Raw genomic sequence first — 21,160 nt, 5'->3', positions numbered from 1 at the left:
AATGGGAAGTGGGGCTTGGCTCAAGGGCAGCCCAAGCCGAGTTCAAGCCCTATGACCCACAAAAAACAAAAACAAGAAGAGTTTATGGTTGGGCCACACTAGGCACCCCGAATTAAACAAACACGCACCTGTGCGTGCGCCCCCTTCCTCTTCCCCCCATGTGGCAGAAGCACACTCCAATGCTGGGCAGTTCTACAACCATGGACAGCAGCACAGGGCCAGGGCTTCTTTCCTCAGACCTCCTCCCTCACCCCCACCCCCCTGCCAAACCACTTCTCAACTTTTAACATTGCTCAGGTGCAAGACAGTGCTCCGGGAGCACTCCTTCACAGCAGTGCCTCGCTGGTCCCTTCCTCTCCATGGGCTGAGGGGTGTCCAGAACAGATCCCGGATCCTGCAGCTCCTGGGCGGAGGGTACCCCTACAGTGCACACTGCTCCCCCATCTGTGGGAACCGCTGCTGCTTGGCAGTGCACGCCCTCCCCCCAGACTTGGTTCAGCTGCCTGTGCCAGGCCTGCCCTGCAGCTCCTGCCCAGCTCCCTGCTCCTAAGTCTCTTTCACGCATCACACTTGACCCTAATCTTTCAGGTCTTTTTTAGGTGTGACCCAGGTGACATTAGGGCCGAGCCTTTAGTACCTGATGGTTAAACCTCTCAGGAATGAGTGAATCTGGGAACTCCAGTCTGGGAAGCTTTGGAAATAAAGAACAGAAAGAGGGAGAGAGGGGCGGCCACTGGGGAGGCAGGAAAGGAGGCCAGGAGGCACATCACTCTGCAGCAGAGGTGCCCAGTGGGCAGCGCAAGGCTCAGGTCTCCACAAGCGAAGACTAGCCAGGGCTTCTCTGAACACAGACTGGAATCAGGTCACGCAGGCAAAAACAAGCAAACGGGGTCCCAGCAATGCAACCGAGGCCCGGACTTAGAACCTTAGCTGTCTGGTCTCTTGCAAGCAAGCTTCTAGGCCTGTTCCTTCACGGTGATAATGCTCCAATTGCTCTGATGAATGGGGAAAAAGATGGCAGATTCACAGGGACTAAGAAGGCCCTGGGCAGCTAGTACACTGTGGCCCAGGAAGTGCTAAGTACTGGCTGTGTTTATCTGGGGACAAAGATGAAGAGGCCCTAGGCCTTCCCTCCACAACCCGGGGATGAATGCGTGGGTATTCACTCGGGCTGCTCTCTGAGCCTCCTATGACCTTCAGTTCCAGTTTCCCAGGGGTCTGGGGTCTTGCCGCCTCAGCAACATTGTGCCAGCAGCCACATTTATGAGCACAAGTACTAGAAAAGGGTAACCTGTTCCCCTGAAACCTAGATTCCAGGGCCCCAGTCAGGGGAGAAAAGTGTGTACTACATCCGATCTCTGGCTAAATCTTAAGCAACTTTTGGTCTATTTTACCAAGTTTTATGAGTACATCCGAGCTTGTAAGCTTTCCTCCCTAGCTCTGGAGTGCTTGGGGCCCACACTGGTGTTTCCACACCCAGCTGCATAGGAGTCTCTTTTGGCTGTACTTTCTGGAAAGCAGAGAAGGTAACTGTAAGAACTCCCGATTTTGAAAAGCCCCACAGGAGGCACAAGTCACATGAGGAAGCAAGTCTTGCCAGTGGGACAGAACTATGAGCACATCTGCTGTGAGCAGGGAGGCCTCAAGAATCTGGCCCAGGGAACTTGGGAATCCTTACCTCAGATGGGAACTTCAGGCTGAATGTGCAATGAATCAGGCAAATTGAGCAACACACAAGAATCATAGGCATTCAAAAGCTTAACATTATGCATTTATTATACTTTATAGAGCCATGTTACACATGCTTAGTGCTTCAGACTGAGTTATCAATGTTTTTCTGGATGCAAAGCCATCCGATGCTTGATGCAGGTGCCTTAAATACTATAATATGTCTGCGTCTATGATCTATGAGCTAAGGAGAAAATCAAGGACAATTCCAGAAACAGCAAAAACAAAAAAACAAAAAAACAAAAAAACCCAAAACCAAAAACAAAAAAAACAAAAACCACTTGAAAAGATGTACATGAGACATAATGCTAAGTCCCCCGGCCAGCGCCTACACAAGTTTACAAAAAAAATGAAGTGAATACAACAGAAATTTCCACATCATCTGTAGGTTAACAGCCTGACAGCTGCTGGCGTTGTAGGAAGAGGTGACTCTCATGGGTACCCGTCGTCTCCCCTCCACGGTGCAGGCGCAGCCGATCCAGCAAAGCCAGCTATCTGCCCCAAGGCCCCATGCTGTTCTAGGGTGTCCTCGGGGTCCTTAAGGAAAAGGTATACCCATTTATCTCATCACTTTGTGGAAGACCAAGCACAAAGTTGGAGACGAAAGCAGTTGTGCCACACACAGGCCTGGAATGTGGGGCCAAGGGTCCAGGCTAGCCACAAACCCTATGCAGCAGCTCACACCTCGTGCCCAGTGACTTCATGCCAATGTACAGTGCCAGCACTCCCTCTTGCTTTTATAAAGGGAGTGTGTGGTGTTTGTTCTCACATCTGTCACCCACTGCTCCTATCAAACCAGGGCACTGCCCCAACTTCAAATAGCTTCCTGGCACCCTCACTGACTCTTCAGGCCCCGGGAGGATGTGGGATGTCTCTAGCTGATGCTGCATGCCCGACGGACCTGCACTTAAGCCATTCTCAAACAACTAAAGCAGCTGAGCACAACCTGAGCAGCAACAAGTCCAAGGTCAGTCATCTGGTGTGAATGAGCTCTAGCCAGCCATTCATTCTGGAGGCTGAGACCAACCTTCCCTTCTCTGCAGAGCTCACTGCCAAGTACAGGGCCAGAGTCACCAACACTCAAGAGTTGAGTTTGCATGAAAAGCACCTGCCCAGTTCTCCAGGGCCTCAGAATGCAGGGGAGGTGCTGAGTTACCCTAATGCCCAGCGTGCAGCAAAGCAACACAGTGCCTGGCAAGGACCTAACTTCAGCAGCCAGAGAGTAACTAAGACAAGTTGAGGCCTCTCGGCATGGTCACCAGGTTACGTGAGTCCAGGGAGAACTCAGCTGGGCCCTCTCTGACCTGTCTTTAGGGAGGATCTCAGATGTCCTGTGCCCGATCAGATCTAGCTGCTGGTAGTGGAGACGGATAAAACCAGCTCGTTTATTTCAAGGGCCATGAACATAAACTCTAACTGGCCAGCAATGAGGTACGGTCACTGGCACAGGTGAGCTCTGTGAATGCAGAGCAGATGATTCTCATCTCTGTGAAGATAGGAACTCGACAGGACTCTGCTGAGCAGGAGCAGCACGCACACGGCTTCAAGATCCTTACTCTCAAATGACCAGAAGAAGTGACTTGACGAAGAAACTATGCGAAAACCAAACAAACGAAAATCTTGATTTTTCTCAACTCCCCAGGCCTTGAGCCCAGGCAAAGCACAGACACTGTATGAAAACAGCATGAGCTCAGTGTCACCTTGGAAAATAAATGTCACTCTAGGGCGACAGGTCTTTATACAAATATCATGCCCCCCACCTCACTATCAAAGAGGGGGAAATAATAGGAAATTCAAAAATAGAAAACAATATCTTGTTAAGTGTAAACTTATCCTCTGGAGTTTTTTTTTTTTTTCCTTTTCCTCTCTCAATGTTACATATGCTAGAAACATGCACTTATTTCTGCTTGGATGTAAGAAAATATGTCTATCCATATTACATATAAATCAGATTAAAGACAATGAACTAGTAGAACACCATTTCAAATTTTAGTAAATTAATCTTTAACAAAATTAACAAAATTATCAAGTCTAACAAGCAAATGGGCTTAAGTCGAACCCAATGTCATGAATTACCTCTAGTCTTTACATTGTTTTACTAGCTTCCTACACTACTGCTGTGAAGTTTCAGGGCACCAGGTCAACAAAGGAACCGCACATGAAGTTTTATTTAAATCCCTAATTTTCTTACAGAAGTGCAGACTCAGAGAAAGACGTAAACATACAGGGGCAAGGAGAGTGGCGACAATTCTACTCAGACGGAAGGGGAGACGACCCGGGGTGTGTGGCCCCCGGAGGCATCAAGGCACAGAGGAGGAGGGGCCTCATTCCCCATAGGGGCATGGCTCCTGAGGGGAACAGGACACTCAGGGCCAGCGGCTGGGCTTCCCCAGCTCTGTTGTGGGACCCCGGGGAAGGGTCCTGAGGACAGTGCCAGGGCCAAGCTAGAATGCGGCACAAAGCTGGGTGAGGGTGCTGTGGCTCCAGACTCCTGCCACAGCCACCAATTCGAGTGGCACAGCGGCATGGCCACAGTGGGGGTGGGGCGGGAAGAGGAGCAAAGGCATGGGCGCTGACCAGGGCACCAAATGGGAGGCTCTGCCCAGGCGGGTCTGGAAAGGAGTCGCCCAGGACAGTCAGCTTGAAAGGGCTCCACCATGGCCTTGTGTCCATCCACCCTGACTGCCAGAGACAGCAAGGTCTAGTGTATCATCCTGATAAACTCAGTTCCATCCAACTACTCAACAGACACCAGATTCTGGACAAATAAAACTACACGTCTGGAGTTACATTTTTCACTTAATTCAGAAGGCACTTCAAAATCCCACAGAGCCCAGGGGCCTGTCACCAGCCTGCCTGGTTAAGTGAGCTGTAGGACCCTATCTGACCAAATGGTGTCCTGGCCACTCTATAAATACACCTGATATTAGCTAGTTTGCCATTTACCTTGCAGAGTCAAGAATGTATCACAAAAAGACATACATCACACTATGTCTGCAGTTGGACTAAATGGGATTTTGCTGTATGATGGCAGTTTATAAAATATTTAACAAGTCTGATATTCTGATATTAAGTAAAATTCAAAAATTATACATTGAAGAGGTCACAACATGAGACATAAGTACTCACTGAGTACAATTCTCTAGTAATCGAATCACCTTGCCAATCTGTACTCAAGTCCACCTACAAGCATGGAAATCAAGGTACTGCTACAACGGCCACTTTTTGCTAGCATTTAATAAAGATTTCACTAGACAGAATTCTTTTGAAAGAGGCTCTGAATTTCAATAACCATGTTTCCTGTTGGATAAGCCACTGGGGCTGCCTTTGTGGGCAGACTGAGTGATGGAAAGAGAGGCCTGGATTTTCCTCGGCGCACCCATTGCCAGTGACTGCCTTACCTTCAGAAGGCTTCGGTCTGGCACAGTGTGTCATCCCCACTCACTGGGTGGGCAACCCCACCACCCACGGGCCAATCTGGGGTGCTCTGAGGTAGTTTTTTAACTAGGGATATCTGTTACCAATCTTTTAATCAGAATATGTAGGAGGATTAGGATAGATCCATGCATCAAGTTAATCACAAGTCATTGTAATTGAGTGCAAAATAAAGGAAACTTGAGTTGCTTTATTTAAGCTTCCAATTTCTGGGAGGCTCAAGAATTTTAAGTATTTTGGACAATAAAAGAAAATAAGACTGTGCTTACAGATCTTCTTCTGCCATGTTCTCTCTGTAGGACCGCTAGTTTATTGTTGCCCTTTCTGTTACACGGATGCACACGTCAGGTGGTAAAAGGTACAATACATTCTACAACTGAGCACCACTTTCTGTAACTGAACAGGCAAAGAAATTACACTGAACATCAGCATCTGGCAGTATTTTTTTTTTTTTGGAAAAAAAAGGTGACTAAAATGGGTTTAAATTGATTAACACTATTAAATCACATCTAATATTTGATACTACATGATTCAATACAGCTATACGATACAATTATACAAAATGTGTTAACATCAAAGAATACAACCAAAATTAAGATAGCAAACAAAAACCTATATAACTTTTTTTTTTGTACAGGAAAAATACTTTTGAAGTATGCATGTAACTGCCCATTCTTTTAAAGAAAATCTACCGCAAGCAAAGTTATCAACCTCCAGAAAAATCACACGTAGCATTACTAAGCATATCCCCAAAAAGTGTACAATATGCACACTTAGAAAATACAAAATTAAAAAAATTGTAAGCAACAGGTGAGCTTCATATTTATAAGAATGTGAAAAGAAGTCCCATTTTTAGCACTGTTGTATAAAGAATTGTCTTTTGATGCGAAGTTCATGAATTGTCCTCCTGCTGGGACCACTTTACAAAAACACCGTGTTTTTGAAACGAGATTACAGAGCAAGATAGAGCATCTTAGCAATGTCATCTTATTAAAGTTTTTTTTTTAATTTTTACTACTTTATCAAAACATGTCCCTTAGGTGTGTAGGATTCATTTTTAAAATTCTTCCTAGAAATAATATACAAAGGAGAAGTGTGTGGATTCCCAATCACTCCTGAAGATGCTTCCCACCGGCGAGAAGGGTCTCCTCTCTTTTCACTGGTTGTTTTTGGCTTTAGCATGTGTTAAGATGTGAGATTTCAGGTTAGTTGACTGAGCAAATTTCTTATTACAACCATCGAAGGGGCACACATAGGGCCTGTCTCCGGTGTGGATTCGCACATGCGTGCGTAAATTGAAGTCCAGTGAAAAGCGTTTCCCGCAGCCTTCAAATGTGCACTGTCGAGGAAAGATTAGACGTCAACCACTCAGCAAGCATGCCCTCACCCAGGATTTGGTGGTTCACTGCGATGATGGACAGGGCCCATTTCTTTTTTGCTAGTCCTGGGACTTTAAACTCGGGGCCAGGACATTATCCTTGGACGCTCGCTAGTGCTCTACCATTTGAGCCACAGCTTCAGTTCCATCTTTTTCTGTGTATGTGGTACCAAGGAATCGAATCCAGGTCTTTGTGCATGCTAGGTAAGTACGCTACCACTAGGTCACGTTCCTGGCAGGGCCCATTTCTTTTACCCTACACACTTTCCTTTCTGCCTTGGCACAACATTCCACATAGATTCTAAAATTAGTTGGCAGGGATCTCTAACTCTGCATACGGTGGCAAAATGGCCAGAATTGCCATGTGTGTCAAGTTACTACCCGTGTACCTCTGTGAAATACAAATAATCACAAAAGTGTTCTGGGGTCATGTTAAATTTATTAGCCACACAGCCGTTCATTAACCTATCTATGGGCTTCTGAAAAGAAGACAAAGTATTATGTATTCTCTATAAAACTGACTACTAATCAACCAATCAATCGGACAAGGCCTTCTTTCGCACCCTTGTGAATGCACTGGAAGTTTTCTGTGGGCTTGCTCTCAAACAATCCAGTTTCTCCATAAACACCACCCACAGGACAGCATACCACCGGGAGCCAGGCCAGGGCAGGCCCGCGGCGCGTCATCACAGACCACAAGCTGGTGCCCCACACACTGGCTGTGGCTTCTGCATTGTCACGTGCCACTTAGCACAGCTAGCCTGCACCATGGGGACAGGACAGCAAAGCGGTGTGAGGGAGAAGAAACTGGCTCTACCTGAAAGGGCTTCTCTCCAGTATGAACCAGTTGGTGCCGTTTTAGCTTTGAGCTCTCAACGAAAGCTTTGCCACACTCTGCACAGACGTGGACTCGGGGGCCGTGGGTGTGCAGATGTTTTCTCATAGCAGAGTTATCCCTGAACATCTTTGTGCAGCCCTTGAAACAGAGAAAGAAGCTTAGTGGTTCACACTGCAGGCGGTAAGTAAGGCCTCAACCACTCAACAGCCTTCACTGACATGTTAGCTAGAACAAAATGACCTCCCCCACCCCTCTCTCTCATTAGCCCCCACTTAGCATTACAGAACAGTAAGTTATTTAAGACAAAAAAAACAGACAGCTGAGAAAGGCCTTGTCATTTACTGCAAACCCGTGTTTTACAGATGAGGAAACTGAGGCTTAGAGACATCTTGAAGTAGACTTGCCCAAGGTCACACTACTAGTAGTAGCCATGCCGGGAGTAGAACCCAGCACCCCGGCTTCCAGCTACACCACAGCTGCCTCACCCAGCTACACCCCCAGATGAAGTAACAGAAGCACTGAGAAATGAACGGAGTTAAAATGACGGTAGTCCACCACTACCTTTGGTGGGCCCCATATTCTGTGCTGCGACAATGGGCTGTCACTCTCCATCGCCTACTGTTCCCTCTTCTCTCTTTGCCTCTTTCCCCTTCTTGACAGAGAAAGAAGCAAGAGGGTCTCCAAGGAATGGCAACTACAGAAGAAATTTATTTGGTGAGACACTGGGAAAAGGCAGAGGCAGGCAAAGCGATACCAGCGAGGGGAGGAGGTGGAGGTGGGCCAAGGGCAGCATGTCCTCTACAATTTCTTCTGCAGTTGTTGCCCATGATGGAGGGAATGGGGAATGGTGAGACAGCATGACAGAAGGACAGCACAGGCCACCACTAGACAGCTTCACAGGCAAAAGGGAGGGGAGAGCCAGTTTGGTCACCTTGACCTCTCGGTTCTACTTCCATTTAGAAAATGGAACTTCAGAAGTATACAGAGAAGCTAAAGAGATAATGGGCACTGAGGGCTTAACTGTTTTCAAATGCCATTTTTGATCCCCAGGGAAATAAGCTTGTTCTTGCCCCGCCCCACATTAACAGTATTAAAAAGGATTTTTTTTTTTTAAAGCAGGAGTGCCTGGTCTTCAAGAGAGGCAGCTCCAGACTTATCCTCCAATTGTTGATGTTTTAGAAATTCTTATTCCATTCATAATTTTGTCTTCTTTTGTCTCTCTGGATCTATTTGATAGCTTACTTCTCTTCTGGGTTTAGTAGTCAATGAGAGCTTGTAAATAGACCCCAAGCAATACTTCCCACGAACTTTCATTTGAAAGACAAGTTACATTTGAAAACATTTAAGCACCATTCTAGTAACACAATTTACAAGGCAAATAAGAAAATTATAAAGGAAATTAGAAACTATTTGCCTCATTTTATCAATATCCAAACTAATTTCCGAACTTCAGTCGTACACTACTGAGGTCTGTGTCCAAAAGAGAACTAAATCCTAACATAGCAGAGTCAGTTAATATATATACTAAAACTATAGGCTCCTTACAGTAGACCCACTAAGTGTCCTGTACTGAACAACCAACTTCAGCTTAAGAAATACAAGGTGATATAGTTCCTCACTGTATTATTGCAACTTAAAAGTGGAACTAGAAGCGCAAATCTTATAAACTCTCTATAACTCCATTAACAGATTAATCAACACTTTCCCCCTAGCATTACTTACTTTATGAGGGCAAGCTATTGTTCTTGGAGCATCATCTTCTTTAATTTTTCTTGGCTTCATTCTTATCAAAAAAAAAAGAGAGAGAGAGAAAGAGACAGACAGACAGATTTGTAGGACTGGGTACACTCAACTGGTATAAATCAATAGTCCCTGAAATATCTCCTTATAGGTACCAATGCTAAGCTCAGTCTGTTCCCGTGAGGAGAGGGCCAGGCTGCACATACAAGCCCGGCACTGATGGCTGCCAGGCACACTCCTCTGCCTTCCCCATAACGGGGGGTGCTGCTCGGAAAGGTCACGCTGCTATCTGTAGGTCACAGCCAGTGAGCTGCACCTCAGAATAGCACTCTGAGCTGGGTGGTTCAAATACTTGCATTTTGCCAGTTGGTGCTCGTATCTGTAATCCTAGCTACTCAGGAGGCTAAGATCTAAGGATCATGGTTCAAAACCAGTCTAGGAAGGAAGACTGAGACTTTTATCTCCAATTAACCACAAAAAAAAAAAAAAGCTAGAAGTGGAGCTGTAGCTCAAGTGGTAGAGTGTCAGCCCTGAGCAGAAGAGCTCAGGGACATGTGCCCTGGCCCAAAGTTCAAACCCCATGACCAGCCAAAAGGAACAGGGGTAGAGTGCTTGCCTAGCATGAAAACCACATACCCAGAAAAGGCCAGAAGTGCTGCTGCTGTGGCTAAAGTGGTAGAATGCTAGCATTGAGAAGGCCCAACACAGTGCCCAGGCTCCGAGTTCAAGTCCAGGACTGCACCCCTCCCTTCCCCCAAAAAAGCCTCACAACTTGTTCTTTCTTCTAAACCCTTAAAAAAATAAAGTACAAAAATCTATAGCCCACAAACTCATAGACCAGGCTCTTCCACTGCCAGGCAGAGCAAAGTACCTATCAAAAGCAGCTGCTGAGATGGCAAAGGTACTTTCTGAAAGGGAACAAGACAAGTGGTGGCAGGCACTGGTGGATCACGCCTGCAGTCCTGGCTACTCAAATAGTTAGGATTTGGAAGATCATGGTTTGAAGTAAGCTAAGCAGAAAACTTTACTAGATTCTTTCTCCAAAACAACTAGCAAAAAGAAAGGCTGGAGGTGTGGCTCAAATGGTAGAAAGCTAACTACAAGGCTCAAAGTTCAAATCCTAGTGCCACTAAGATAAATAATAAAAAGATAAAACAAAAGACAAGCAAAAATAAGGGCTGGGAGTGTGGCCTAGTGGTAGAATGCTTGCCTCACATGCATGAAGCCCTGGGTTCGACTCCTTGGAACCACATATACAGAAAAAGCAAAAAGTAGTGCTGTGGCTTGAGAATGCTCAAGGATAGTGCCCAGGACTGGCAAAAAAAGCAACAAAAAACCCCCTCTACACAACTGCTTAGAACACAAAAACAGTCACCATTGTAATTAAATGATCTTTAATGGCATTATAAAAACGTGAACAGGGCCACATACTTGAGGAAAAAGCCCAAGGACAGTGCTCAGGCCCTGAGTTCAAGCTCCAGGACTGGCCAAAAAAAAAAAAAAGTGTACAGAACACTCTGTAAACAGTATTTACATCAATGTACAGGAAAAGAAATCTCAAAGGAAACACAGAAAACCATCAAATGCTACTTTGGAGAAAACAGTGAATATGTGGGAATGAACAGACTTTTTCTTATCAGATCACTTTTGGTAGTCTGAAGAGATTTTCTTTTGTTGCCAGTCCCTGGGCTTGAACTCAGGCTGGGCCCTGCTCTTGAGCTGTGTCAGGCTTGAGCTGTGTCAGGCTACCACTCTTATCATTTGAGCCACAGCACTATTTCCAGCACTTTTTTTCCTTTTTGTTGGTCATGAACTCTGGACTTGGGTGTTATCTCTGAGCTCTTTGGCTCAAGGCTACTGCCCTACACCTTAGTCTGGGTGTTGTCCCTGAGCTCTTCAGTTCAAGGCTACCACCCTACCTATTAAGCCACAGCACCACTTCCGGTTTTCTGGTGATTGAAGAGAAGAGTCTCACAGACATTTTAGGACTTTTTAGTGCCCGGGCTGGCTTTGAACAGTCATCCTCAGATCTCAGTCTCCTGAGTAGCTAAGATTATAGGCTTGAGGCACCGCATCCAGCTCCACTTCTAGCCTTTTCTGTGTATGTAGTACTGAGGAATTGAACTCAGGGCTTCGTGCATGCTAGGCAAGCGCTCTACCACTAGGCCACACTCCTGGCCTAAGAAGTCAGTTTTTAAAAGGACTTTTATTTTTATTTTTTATTTTTTGCCAGTCCTGGGCTTGAGCTCAGGGCCTGAGCACTGTCCTTGGACTTTCTCAAGGCTAGAGCTCTACCACTTGAGCCTCAGCACCACTTCCAGCTTTTTTCTATGTATGTGGTACCAAGGAATCGAACCTGGGTCTTCGTGCATGCTAGGCAAGCACTTTAACCACTAGGCCAAACTCCCCGCCCTAAAAGGACTTTTTATGAGTATGCTATCCCGTATCTTTTTTGCTGAAGGCTAGCACTACTACTTGAGCCACAGCCTTGCTTCCTGCTTTCATGGGAGGTAGTTTATTAGATAAAAAGTTTCACAGAAATCAGTGCCAGTGGCTCACTCCTGTAATCCTAGCTACTTAGGAGGCGGAGATCTCTGAGGATTGTGGTTTGAAGCCAGCCTAGGTAGGAAAGTCCGTTAGACTTCTATCTCCACTTAATCGCCAGAGAACCGGAAGTGACACACTGGGGCTCAAGAGGTAGAGCTGAAAACTCAGCAACAGTGCCCAGGCCCAGAGTTCAAGCCCCACAACAACAACAACAAAATAAATAAAAATAAAATCAGCAGACTTTTCTGCCTGAGCTGGCTTTTTGAACCCCAGTTTTCAGATTTCAGCCTCCAGAGTACCTAGGAGTATAGGTGTGCTCTGGCAAGAACTGTTTTGGTAACAGTGATGGCTTGCTGTGTGCATCTGGCTGGGAGTTTCAGAGCACACAGGGTCCTCCTTCCCAATAATTCATTCATTTGGGCAGTCTGAGAAGCCCTGTAGAAGTGATTGATTTGTTAACTTATCCACTTGCTACTTCTACTGAATTTAACTTTTGGCTTTTCTGTTAGAACTTTCTCTCCAAATATCCTAAAAACTATATATGGCAGAGGGGTCAGAGATTCTAAAGGGTAAGAAATTTCCAGAAAAACTAAAGCTCAAACCTCTGAAACTTTATCTGCTATCTGATACCTCTCCCCAAAGGCTCATAATAAACTACAGCTTCTTATATATTGACAAAGTATTTACCATCACTTTTTTTTTGGGGGGGGGGGGGGGGAGATTGGGCATGGGGCTTGAACGCAGGGCCCGGTGCTGTCCCTGAGCTCTTTTGCGCAAGGTTAGTGCTGTACCCTGTTGAGCCCCAGCTACACTTCTGAATTTGAGTGGTTAGTCCAAGAGAGTAGACAAGGGAGGGTTTTTCTGCCTGGGCTGGCTTTGAACTGGGATCCTAAGTAGCTAGGATTATAGGCATGTGCCATCAGTAGCCATTACCACCACTCCTATTACAAAAGGTTAGTGTCTTAGGGAGATGCAGCTTGGACTTGAGGTAAATTGAATACTTTACAAACTGTGGTACAGAGCTTGCTTTTTATGACATTGTAAAAGGGAACATGATTGCTGTAACTGTGTATTCATTATGATCTTCTTAATAAAATAAATGTATGGAAAAAAAAAAAAAAGAAAGGTTATCTTTCGGGGCCAGGAGTTTGGCCTAGTGCTTGCCTTGCAAGCACGCAGACCCGGATTTGATTCCTCGGTACCACATACATAGAAAAAAAAAGCTGGAAGTGGTGCTTTGGCTCAAGTGGTAGAACATTAGCCTTGAGCCCCACGACTGGCAAAAAAAGAAAAGATTATCATCTCTCAGTTAAGATTAACAGTGCCATTCTTCATTATAAATGACAGAGCCTGACTCATGACCAGGGGCCGGTCAGGCCACGGCCTGGGACCATCCCTTATCTCAGTGTAGATGAAGAAGACCACACAGACATCTACTTTAATCTCTTAGAACACTCTCCTACCCCCCACACAGATACTCATTACCACATCAGCCAGCAAGGTAGTTTGTGAAGAGAGAGAGACTTACTGGGGTTTCAACTTGGGGCCTGGATACTGCCTCTTAGCTTTTTCTTCTCAAGGGTGGAGCTCTACTACCTGAATCACACAGCTCTACTTCCAGCGTTTTGCTGAGTAACTTAAAAGTAAGAGTCTCATGGACTTCCCTGCTCGGGCTGGCTGAGAACCTGGATTCTCAGGCCCCAGCCTCCTGAGCAGCTAGGATCACAGACATAAGCATGAGCCACATGTCAGCTATGACATTTTTTGGCTTTTTTTTTTTTTTTTAAAAGAACTTGCTATGCACAGGGTTCTGTTTCCATAAAATATTACTATATCTTGGAGTTTGGGTCTAAGCTCAAAGTAACACGTAAGCTTGTGTCACTGAACCTCCTGGAATTAGATTAATGGAAGAAACAGTAATTCATGAAAGGTTTCTATTTCTCTCAAGTATTAGTAATTTTAAAATGTGGCTTAGTGGTAGAGTGCTTGCCTAGCATGCATGAAACCTGGGTTCAATTCTTCAGTGCCACGTAAGCAGAAAAAGCTGGAAGTGGTGCTGTGGCTCAAGTGGTAGAGTTCTAGCCTTCAGCAAAATAAGCTAAGGGCCAGCACCCAGGCCTTGGGCAGGGGTGGAGAGAGAAGTAGATTTGATGAACCTGCTAAAATGCTCTACATTTTTAGAGGATAGATTTTTCAGTGGGAGAAAAAAAAATGTGTGTACTGGTCCTGGGCCTTGGATGAACTCAGGCCTAGGCACAGTCTCTCAGCGTTTTGCTCTGCCACTTGGGCCACTGCTATACTTTTATCTTCAATTAACCACTAAAAAAGTCAAAAGGTTCAAACATTCCTGCCTAAGCTGACTTTGAACCTAGATCTTCCGATCTCAGCCTCCTGAGTAGTTAAGATGACAGGTAAGAGTCACTAGTGTGGCCTTTTCATTTTCTCCTATCCTTTTCTATTTCTTTCCTCTCTCCCTCTCTCTGTATATGTATGACACACACACACATACACACACACAAAATTATCTAACTCTACATCTCAGGCTAGCCTAGAACACACTATTAGCTTAAGCTGACCATGGATTTCCAAGTCTAGTTTATTAGCCCCCAGAAGCCCTGGGTTCAATTCCTCCACATACACAGAAAAAAGCTCGAAGTGGTGATGTGGCTCAAGTGGTAAGAGTGCTAGACTTGAGGAAGCACAAGGACAGTCCCAGGTCCTGAGTTTAAGCCCCAGGACTGTCCCTCACCCCCTGCAAAAAAAAATAAAGAATAAAAATAAAATTTGCCATCTTCAAAAATATGTACAAACCAGGTGCTGGTGGCTCACATGTGTAACACTAGCTTCTCAGGAGGCTGAGAGCTGGGGATCAAGATTTGAAGCCATTCTGGACAGAAACATATGTCAAACTTTTATCTCCAATTAACTAGCAAAAAGCCAGATGTGGCTCAAGTGGGAGTGAGAGGCTCTGAATTCAAGCCCAGCACATACACTACTACTTAGCAGTCTAATTAATAACAGAATAAAAACTTCAAAGCATTTGGATTCCGGGAGTCAATGGAAGATCTGAACAGAAGCCTTGTACACTACTTTGCACTACTGAGTGGTAAATTTCCCCAAAACAGCACTGAGGTTAGAAATTTTAAAATACTAAAATCAAACACTACTTGCGAGTATCTCAGGACCCTCCCAAATTCCCAAACTATCCAGTCACTGACTGTCATACTTTGTGGACCCAGAAACACTGAAGACAACAGCACAGGCACTATGAAACAAGACAGAATGGATGTGTCTTGGAGTTGACGCCTACTAGATGCATGACCTTGAGCAGACCACTCATCTTCTCGGCCTCTTGTTTCTTACTCTGTAAACAGGTACACCGCTCCTATTTTAAAACTGCCAGGATTCAAATATGGTCAACATTACACACCTGGGGAAATGACAGCTGTTATTACCATTGGCATATGTTACATGGGCCCAAGTTTAAAATGAGTCCATTCTTTGTTTCTGTGAGACATGACTTCACCATGTAGCCCAGGCTGGCCTTGAACTTGAAAAAGCACCTGTGTCTCACCCTCCCAAGGGCTAAGATTACAGGCAGGGTCACCAAGCCTGGCTTAGAAAATATTTTCAAAGTTCTAATTTTTAAAAAATCTAATTAGTTAATGAAATACACATAAATACTTATTTCAAACAACAGAACTTGCCAGGTTCTACTCACCAATCACTTTTCCAAACATTTACTAAACACTCACTTCCAAGAACAAATAAAGTGCCCTCTCTATATAGGCCCACCTCACCAAGGGCAGGACTTTCAAATGAATGTCATTATAGCTTGTATCTCTATTCACAGGAGGAAAGTATGGGTGAAGTGTGACGGAAACTGAAACAGCCTTTGGTTAGTTTCACTAGAAAACCAACCAGTGCTCTGCCATGGGCTTTTTGAAAACTCAGGGCTAGAACAAATGTGACTCCAGGAAAGAGAACAGAGGCGGATGGAAATGTGAGACCAGAAAAACAAGTTCAGTGGAGAAGATGTGGTTTAGTACCCATCAGACTGAAACTTCATGTCTCCAACTGTTGGGGTTCCAGTCACCAACTCTGGGACCTCTGGGAAGTCCTGTTCAACTGTTACACACATTTAGGCTTTCATATTCTTAAACAGGCACCTAGGCTCAAGTACTTCCCTCTTCCACCATTACCCAATTAGAGGGGTGTCTAGGTTAACATCCTCTCCAGTCCTCCATTCATCTTTGTGCCCACAACTTTACTTTTTATATGCCATCAAAATGAGCAACGTGCTAGCCTATCTTAGATACAAGATGCAATGTGCAAGGCTGATTATTAAAGAAAAATAAATGCTGCTTACAGAAGTGTGATGTGATTATCCAAATGTTGGCCTTACAATATACACTGTATCACACTTATGACTTTACAAGTTCAACAGCATAGCCACAATTACTGAAGTGAGGACTTACCTAGAGCTGGGTCAATGAACTCACTCTCTCCATCAAAATTATTAGTTTTAGCTTTTGTTGTTGTTGTTTTTTTTTGTCAGTCATGGGGCTTGAATTCTGGGCCTGGGCACTGTCCCCCGAGCTCTTCAGCTCAAAGCTAGCCATTTACCACTTGAGCCATAGCACCACTTCCAGTTTTCTGGTGGTTAACTGGAGGTAAGAGTCTCATAGATTTTCGTGCCTGGATTGGTTTTAAACAGCGATTCTGAGATCTCAGCCTCCTGAGTAACTAGGAGTACAGCGTGAGCCACCAAATGGCGCCCAGCTTAGCTGAGGTTTTAAAGCTCCACTCTCTCTGTTTTCAGAGTTAGTCAACTTTCTTTCTTTCTTTCCTTTCTTCTTTCCGCAGTACTGGGGCTCTGAATTCAGGGTCTGGGCCTCCCATTTGCTAGGCATCTTGGAAGCCGTGGTGCTCAGCCCTTTTATTTTACTTATGTATTTAGGGTTGGTTATTGGTTACTCAAAGATTTGACTTTGGCTTCTTTTATACCCTTGGTTTCCTCATTTTTTTAGACGGTGCTGCAGGACACATGGAGTAACTATACACTCAATTCTTAAGTACTTTGGTCCTGAGTTTCTTACCTTCTTTGTTCAGACTTTCTGACTAGGTATTGACCAACATCGTCCTCTCAAAGGGAGATTGAAGTTTGCAGATTTTTCTAAGTTCTTTAGGGGCCCAAGAACTGCCATTCCAGGAATATCCTTTTCTCTTTCTCCTAACCCGCTTTGAACCAATAATCAAGCTGACAACAATCAGACTGGCAACAACAATGAAACTTCAACACTTTCCCTTCTCTCCAGATCTTAAGAGTGCAACCTGAGTGTCTATTCCCAGCAGTAGGCAAGTCATCCATGGACCAAGAACCTTGTCCTTCCCTCCACTGATATGGAGCACACAACCCTTCCATTCTTCACCCAAAGCAGTAACATTAACTTCATAGCCACAGGCGTCTCGTAAAAAGTACCAAGCTTGTGTTCATCATCCACTCCAGTGAACTTCCAGCCAGTGGCTGGAAAGAATATTCCGCTTCATTTCACCACCAGCAGGGCTTGAACTCAGGGCCTCAAATTTGCTCAACTTGCTTGCTCCACAGGCACTCTACCATTTGAGCCATACCCCCAAGCCCAACTTTGTGTCCGTTATTTTTGGAAATGAAGTCTCAAAGTTTTCTGCTCAGGCTGGCTTCAAACAGAGAACTTCCAGATTTTAATCTAATAGGTTGGATTATAGGTGTGAGACACTGGTGCCAGTCTCAGCTTCATCTTCATGCAGCCAAACGCCTAAGAGGTACCACGAAAAAGAGGCCCTCTGAACCTCAATCCTCTTACTTTGCTTCTTGTTGTAGCTGGGAAATCCAAGGGGTTTCTTGACATGGGAATTTCACTAACTTTTTCAGCTGCCCCTCAGTTTTCTGCCTACAAAGTCTTCTTCCTGCCTTCTAAACCTGCTCTGCTGTGCCCTTAAGTAACCACCTCAGAAAGTGGACAGGCACAATACAGAATCTTCACTAGTTTTCTGCAACTGTTGCTCTGTACTTGTAGTTGACTGAAAGCTTGGCTGGATCAAGAATCCTACCTTTATGAGCTGGGCCTATAGGTCAGCGGTAAAGTGATTGACTAGCATGCCCAAGCGCTTGGGTTCCATTCCCAGCAAGACAAACATTTTAAAATGTGTATATCATCTTCTAGTCATCTGTTGGAATCAGGCATGTCATTCAGGTCTACCATTCTTCTGGAGACAGCCTTTCTCCCTGCAAGTTTTTTTTGAAATGTCACAAAAGAATACTTCTATGGTCCCAGTCTCCAAGAGAAGCCTTTTTCCTACAAAGAATGTTCTAAGACAACCCTGACACAGAGAGGTCAAGTCATTTCCCAATAGCCACATATCCTGCATTTTCTTTTCAGTATACGAGGGCGAGGCAGAGCAGGAAATTATCCTAGTCTCCCATTCTCCAGGAAGGGTGAACAAGACGACCAAGGGTCACTGATATACATCCAAGTACTTGTACTGCTCACTACCCAAAGGGCACCTCTCTCTTCAAAGTTCTCCTTCCGTCATCTACCCTGTCACTGAAAAGACTTCACAATAAATGGGCAAATCCTTCTCTTCCTGGACCCCTGGCACCTCCTTTACTACTATCAGCGTGCTGCACCTTCTCTGGTCTCCTACTGCCCTGCTTCTGTAAAATAATTTACATGCCTTCTCAGTATCTCCAACTCTCACTGCCTACCCTGAAACCCCCAAACTAGAACTATTTTCCCTGTTACCCAGTGAGGGAAGACTCACTATTTTGTTTTTTCCTTATCTGCCCTATTCCTACCCACCAAACACACAACCAATCTGCATCGAAATCTTCCCTCCACTGCCTGTAATTTCTTTTCTATATGACTGCCACCATTCTACCTCAGGCTTCCAGTTGCTCTTATTCATAGTCCTACCCCAGGTCCTAGAAGGAGACATCAATCTAGCTGTATAGTAATCCTTTCTACCTGAAAGCTCTCACCACCCAGCCCCTTCCCTCCACACTGTTTAAAAAGCTCTAGCAGCTGCACACTAATTCAATTCCACACATGTTGGCCTAACATGGACCCATGGACACGATTCCAGTGTGCCTCTACTCCAATTATCTCCCAGGTGCAACAGTACATGGAGTCTATGCCTTTCATGGTTCTGCTGCTGGGGCCTGCAAGAAAAGTCCATCTCTATCAAAACTCAAACCAAATGCCAATCACTGTACAGTGCTGCCCCTTGATCCCTCAGCTCCACATACATCCTCACTCAATTCTGAGTACAGAAGGGGAGAATGGGATAAAATTTTTCTTAAATCAAAATGTGCATGGGGCTGGGAGTTTGGCCTAGTGGTAGAGTGCTTGCCTAGCACGTATGAAGACCTGGGTTCAATTCCTCAGTACTACACACATAGAAAAAGCTGGAAATGGTCAACTGCTAGAGCATTAGCCTTGGGAAAGCCCAAAGACAGTGCTCAGGCCGAGTTAAAAAAAAGCTGGGTACTGGTAAATCACACATATAACTCAAGCTACCCAGGAAGCTGAAATATGAAAATTATGGTTCAAAGCCAGCATGGGCAGGAAAGCCCACAAGACGCTTATCTCCAATTACCCAGCAGAAAACCGAAAATGTCCTTGTGACTCAATGTGGTCGTGCACTATGAGCAGCAAAGCTCAGGGCAGTGCCCAAGCCCCCAAGCTCAAGCCCCATGACCGCTGCCCCCCCAAAAGTTTCTATAGGAATCCAGTCTGTTTTCAGCAAAATGAACAAACAAAACAAATACATCTAGAGGGTCCAGACCTTCTTGACTGCTCCCTCACAGGGCAATTCCAAGAGTCCTAGCCAAGAATATCTGATCACTTCCTGTCATGCCAATTTAATAAAACACAAGAGCTTAGCTGATGACAAACTAAAACAAACGGGTGCAGTCCTTTCTGTCCTGCAGCCAGTTAGGATTTAATGAAGGGTACATACAGCCTGGCCTCTGCACTGATGCAGCAAGGGTGCTTCCCTCAAAACAAATTGTGTGCAACTGTGTTACTAACAATGTCAGTGATACAATTTTGGAATATTTGCCTCATTGTCTATAAGGACTTTAAATGCTACCACTCCATTAACGGAATAGTTACTAATATGAGTAAAGCTGGCTGCCTTTCCTAGTTGTCCCTAGAAAAAGAATACAACTCACCATTGTGACAGCTAGCAAGATTCAAGCACTTGCTATATGATAAGAAAGGGAAGTTTTGTAACTTACCTAGCAAATTCTGCTAGTTGCTTAGGATCTGAGAGGTCAATGCCAGGTATCCCTCCAGGAGGGAGTTTCTTGCCCGTCATATATTCTGAATAATCAGGAGGCGAGTTTTCTCCAATGATCTGTTCTTCAACCACCGTCTCATGGTCAATATCTTTTTTTTCATCTGAAATACATGAGAAAAATTTTGAAGTATAAAAACTGCTTTTACTGGGTGTGTTCTCCAAAAGGCATTTATAGTTATTAGCTTAGTTTCTTTTTGTCTTTTCATGCTGGTCCTGGGGCTTGATCTCAGCACTGCTCCTGAGCTTTCGTGTTCAAGGCTAGCACTCTAGGCACAGCTCCATCTCCAGCTATTTTGGTAGTTAACTGGAGGTAAGTTTCATAGACTTCCCTGTCTGGGCTGCCTTGGAGCCATGATCCTCAGACCTCAGACTTCTGAGTTAGCCACCATGTCCAGTCCCCCTTACTTTCTGAGCCTGTTTCTCTGTCCTCCATCTTTTTTGGTCTTCTGTTCCTCCCTAGAAATAGTCTGTACCCCATGTCAAAACCCCACTGACTTTCACAGCTGTGTTCAACTTTAGACTCAACAGCTCCATTAGTGTCTCATCTTTTTTACTTTTCAGGCTCAGCGCACTCTTTAACTGGCTTCATTTCTCACAGTTCTGCTTTCTACTTGTTGCATACATTCCTAACTACCAGCAGGGTACCTACCACTGGATGAACTCTGGCCTCCCAGCTTGTGCCTTGTAGTGGGCCTGCAAGCTCCTAGTCCTTCAGCCTTCCTTTGCTCCTTCCTCCAGTGCACTATGGCCCACCCAGCAACGTCTCCCACTAGGCTGCAGGCTCTAAGAATACCGAGAAGTCAGTTTTGATCCCATGTGTTCACAAGCATGACCTTTCTCAAAATTTACATCAGTAGATGTGTTGTCAAAGAGCATACGACAGACATGTCTATGTATATGTCTCTCTATATTCCCAAGCCAACAGGTTTAAAAGCAATGCTGGTCCATATAAACAATCTGTTACGTCCTACACATGGGATCCTGTCCATCACCTATGGCACTGCCCTCAATATGGTCTTCGGGCTGTACTGCCCAGTTCCATCCTAACATTCAGTCTTGAATTATATTTTCCCAGGTTAATTTACAAGTGCCTGCCTGGCAGAAGGCATTCCGTAAGCTCCTCCCCCTTCTCCCTAATATAGGCCCTCTAG

The 21,160-nt window shown here is 45.0% G+C and overlaps 1 protein-coding gene across 1 annotated transcript in view; it reads right to left on the bottom strand.

The window, feature by feature from the left end:
* Window positions 1–5,315: 5,315 nt before the first annotated feature.
* Window positions 5,316–21,160, bottom strand: part of Yy1 (YY1 transcription factor) — a 29,420-nt gene continuing 13,575 nt past the window's right edge. The window contains exons 2-5 of the mRNA XM_090344824.1: window positions 19,948–20,110; window positions 9,102–9,162; window positions 7,359–7,517; window positions 5,316–6,502 (exon numbers count right to left, since the gene is read on the bottom strand). Of these exons, the coding sequence (XP_090200950.1) occupies window positions 6,320–6,502; window positions 7,359–7,517; window positions 9,102–9,162; window positions 19,948–20,110 (566 nt within the window). The 3' untranslated portion in view covers window positions 5,316–6,319. The remainder of the gene's footprint in view (window positions 6,503–7,358; window positions 7,518–9,101; window positions 9,163–19,947; window positions 20,111–21,160) is intronic.

The sequence above is a fragment of the Megascapheus bottae genome, chromosome 14, assembly GCF_031878675.1.
Source record: "Megascapheus bottae isolate mThoBot1 chromosome 14, mThoBot2.hap1, whole genome shotgun sequence".
In the NCBI taxonomy this organism is placed as follows: domain Eukaryota; kingdom Metazoa; phylum Chordata; class Mammalia; order Rodentia; family Geomyidae; genus Megascapheus; species Megascapheus bottae.
This window is presented reverse-complemented; position numbering and strand designations above follow the sequence as displayed.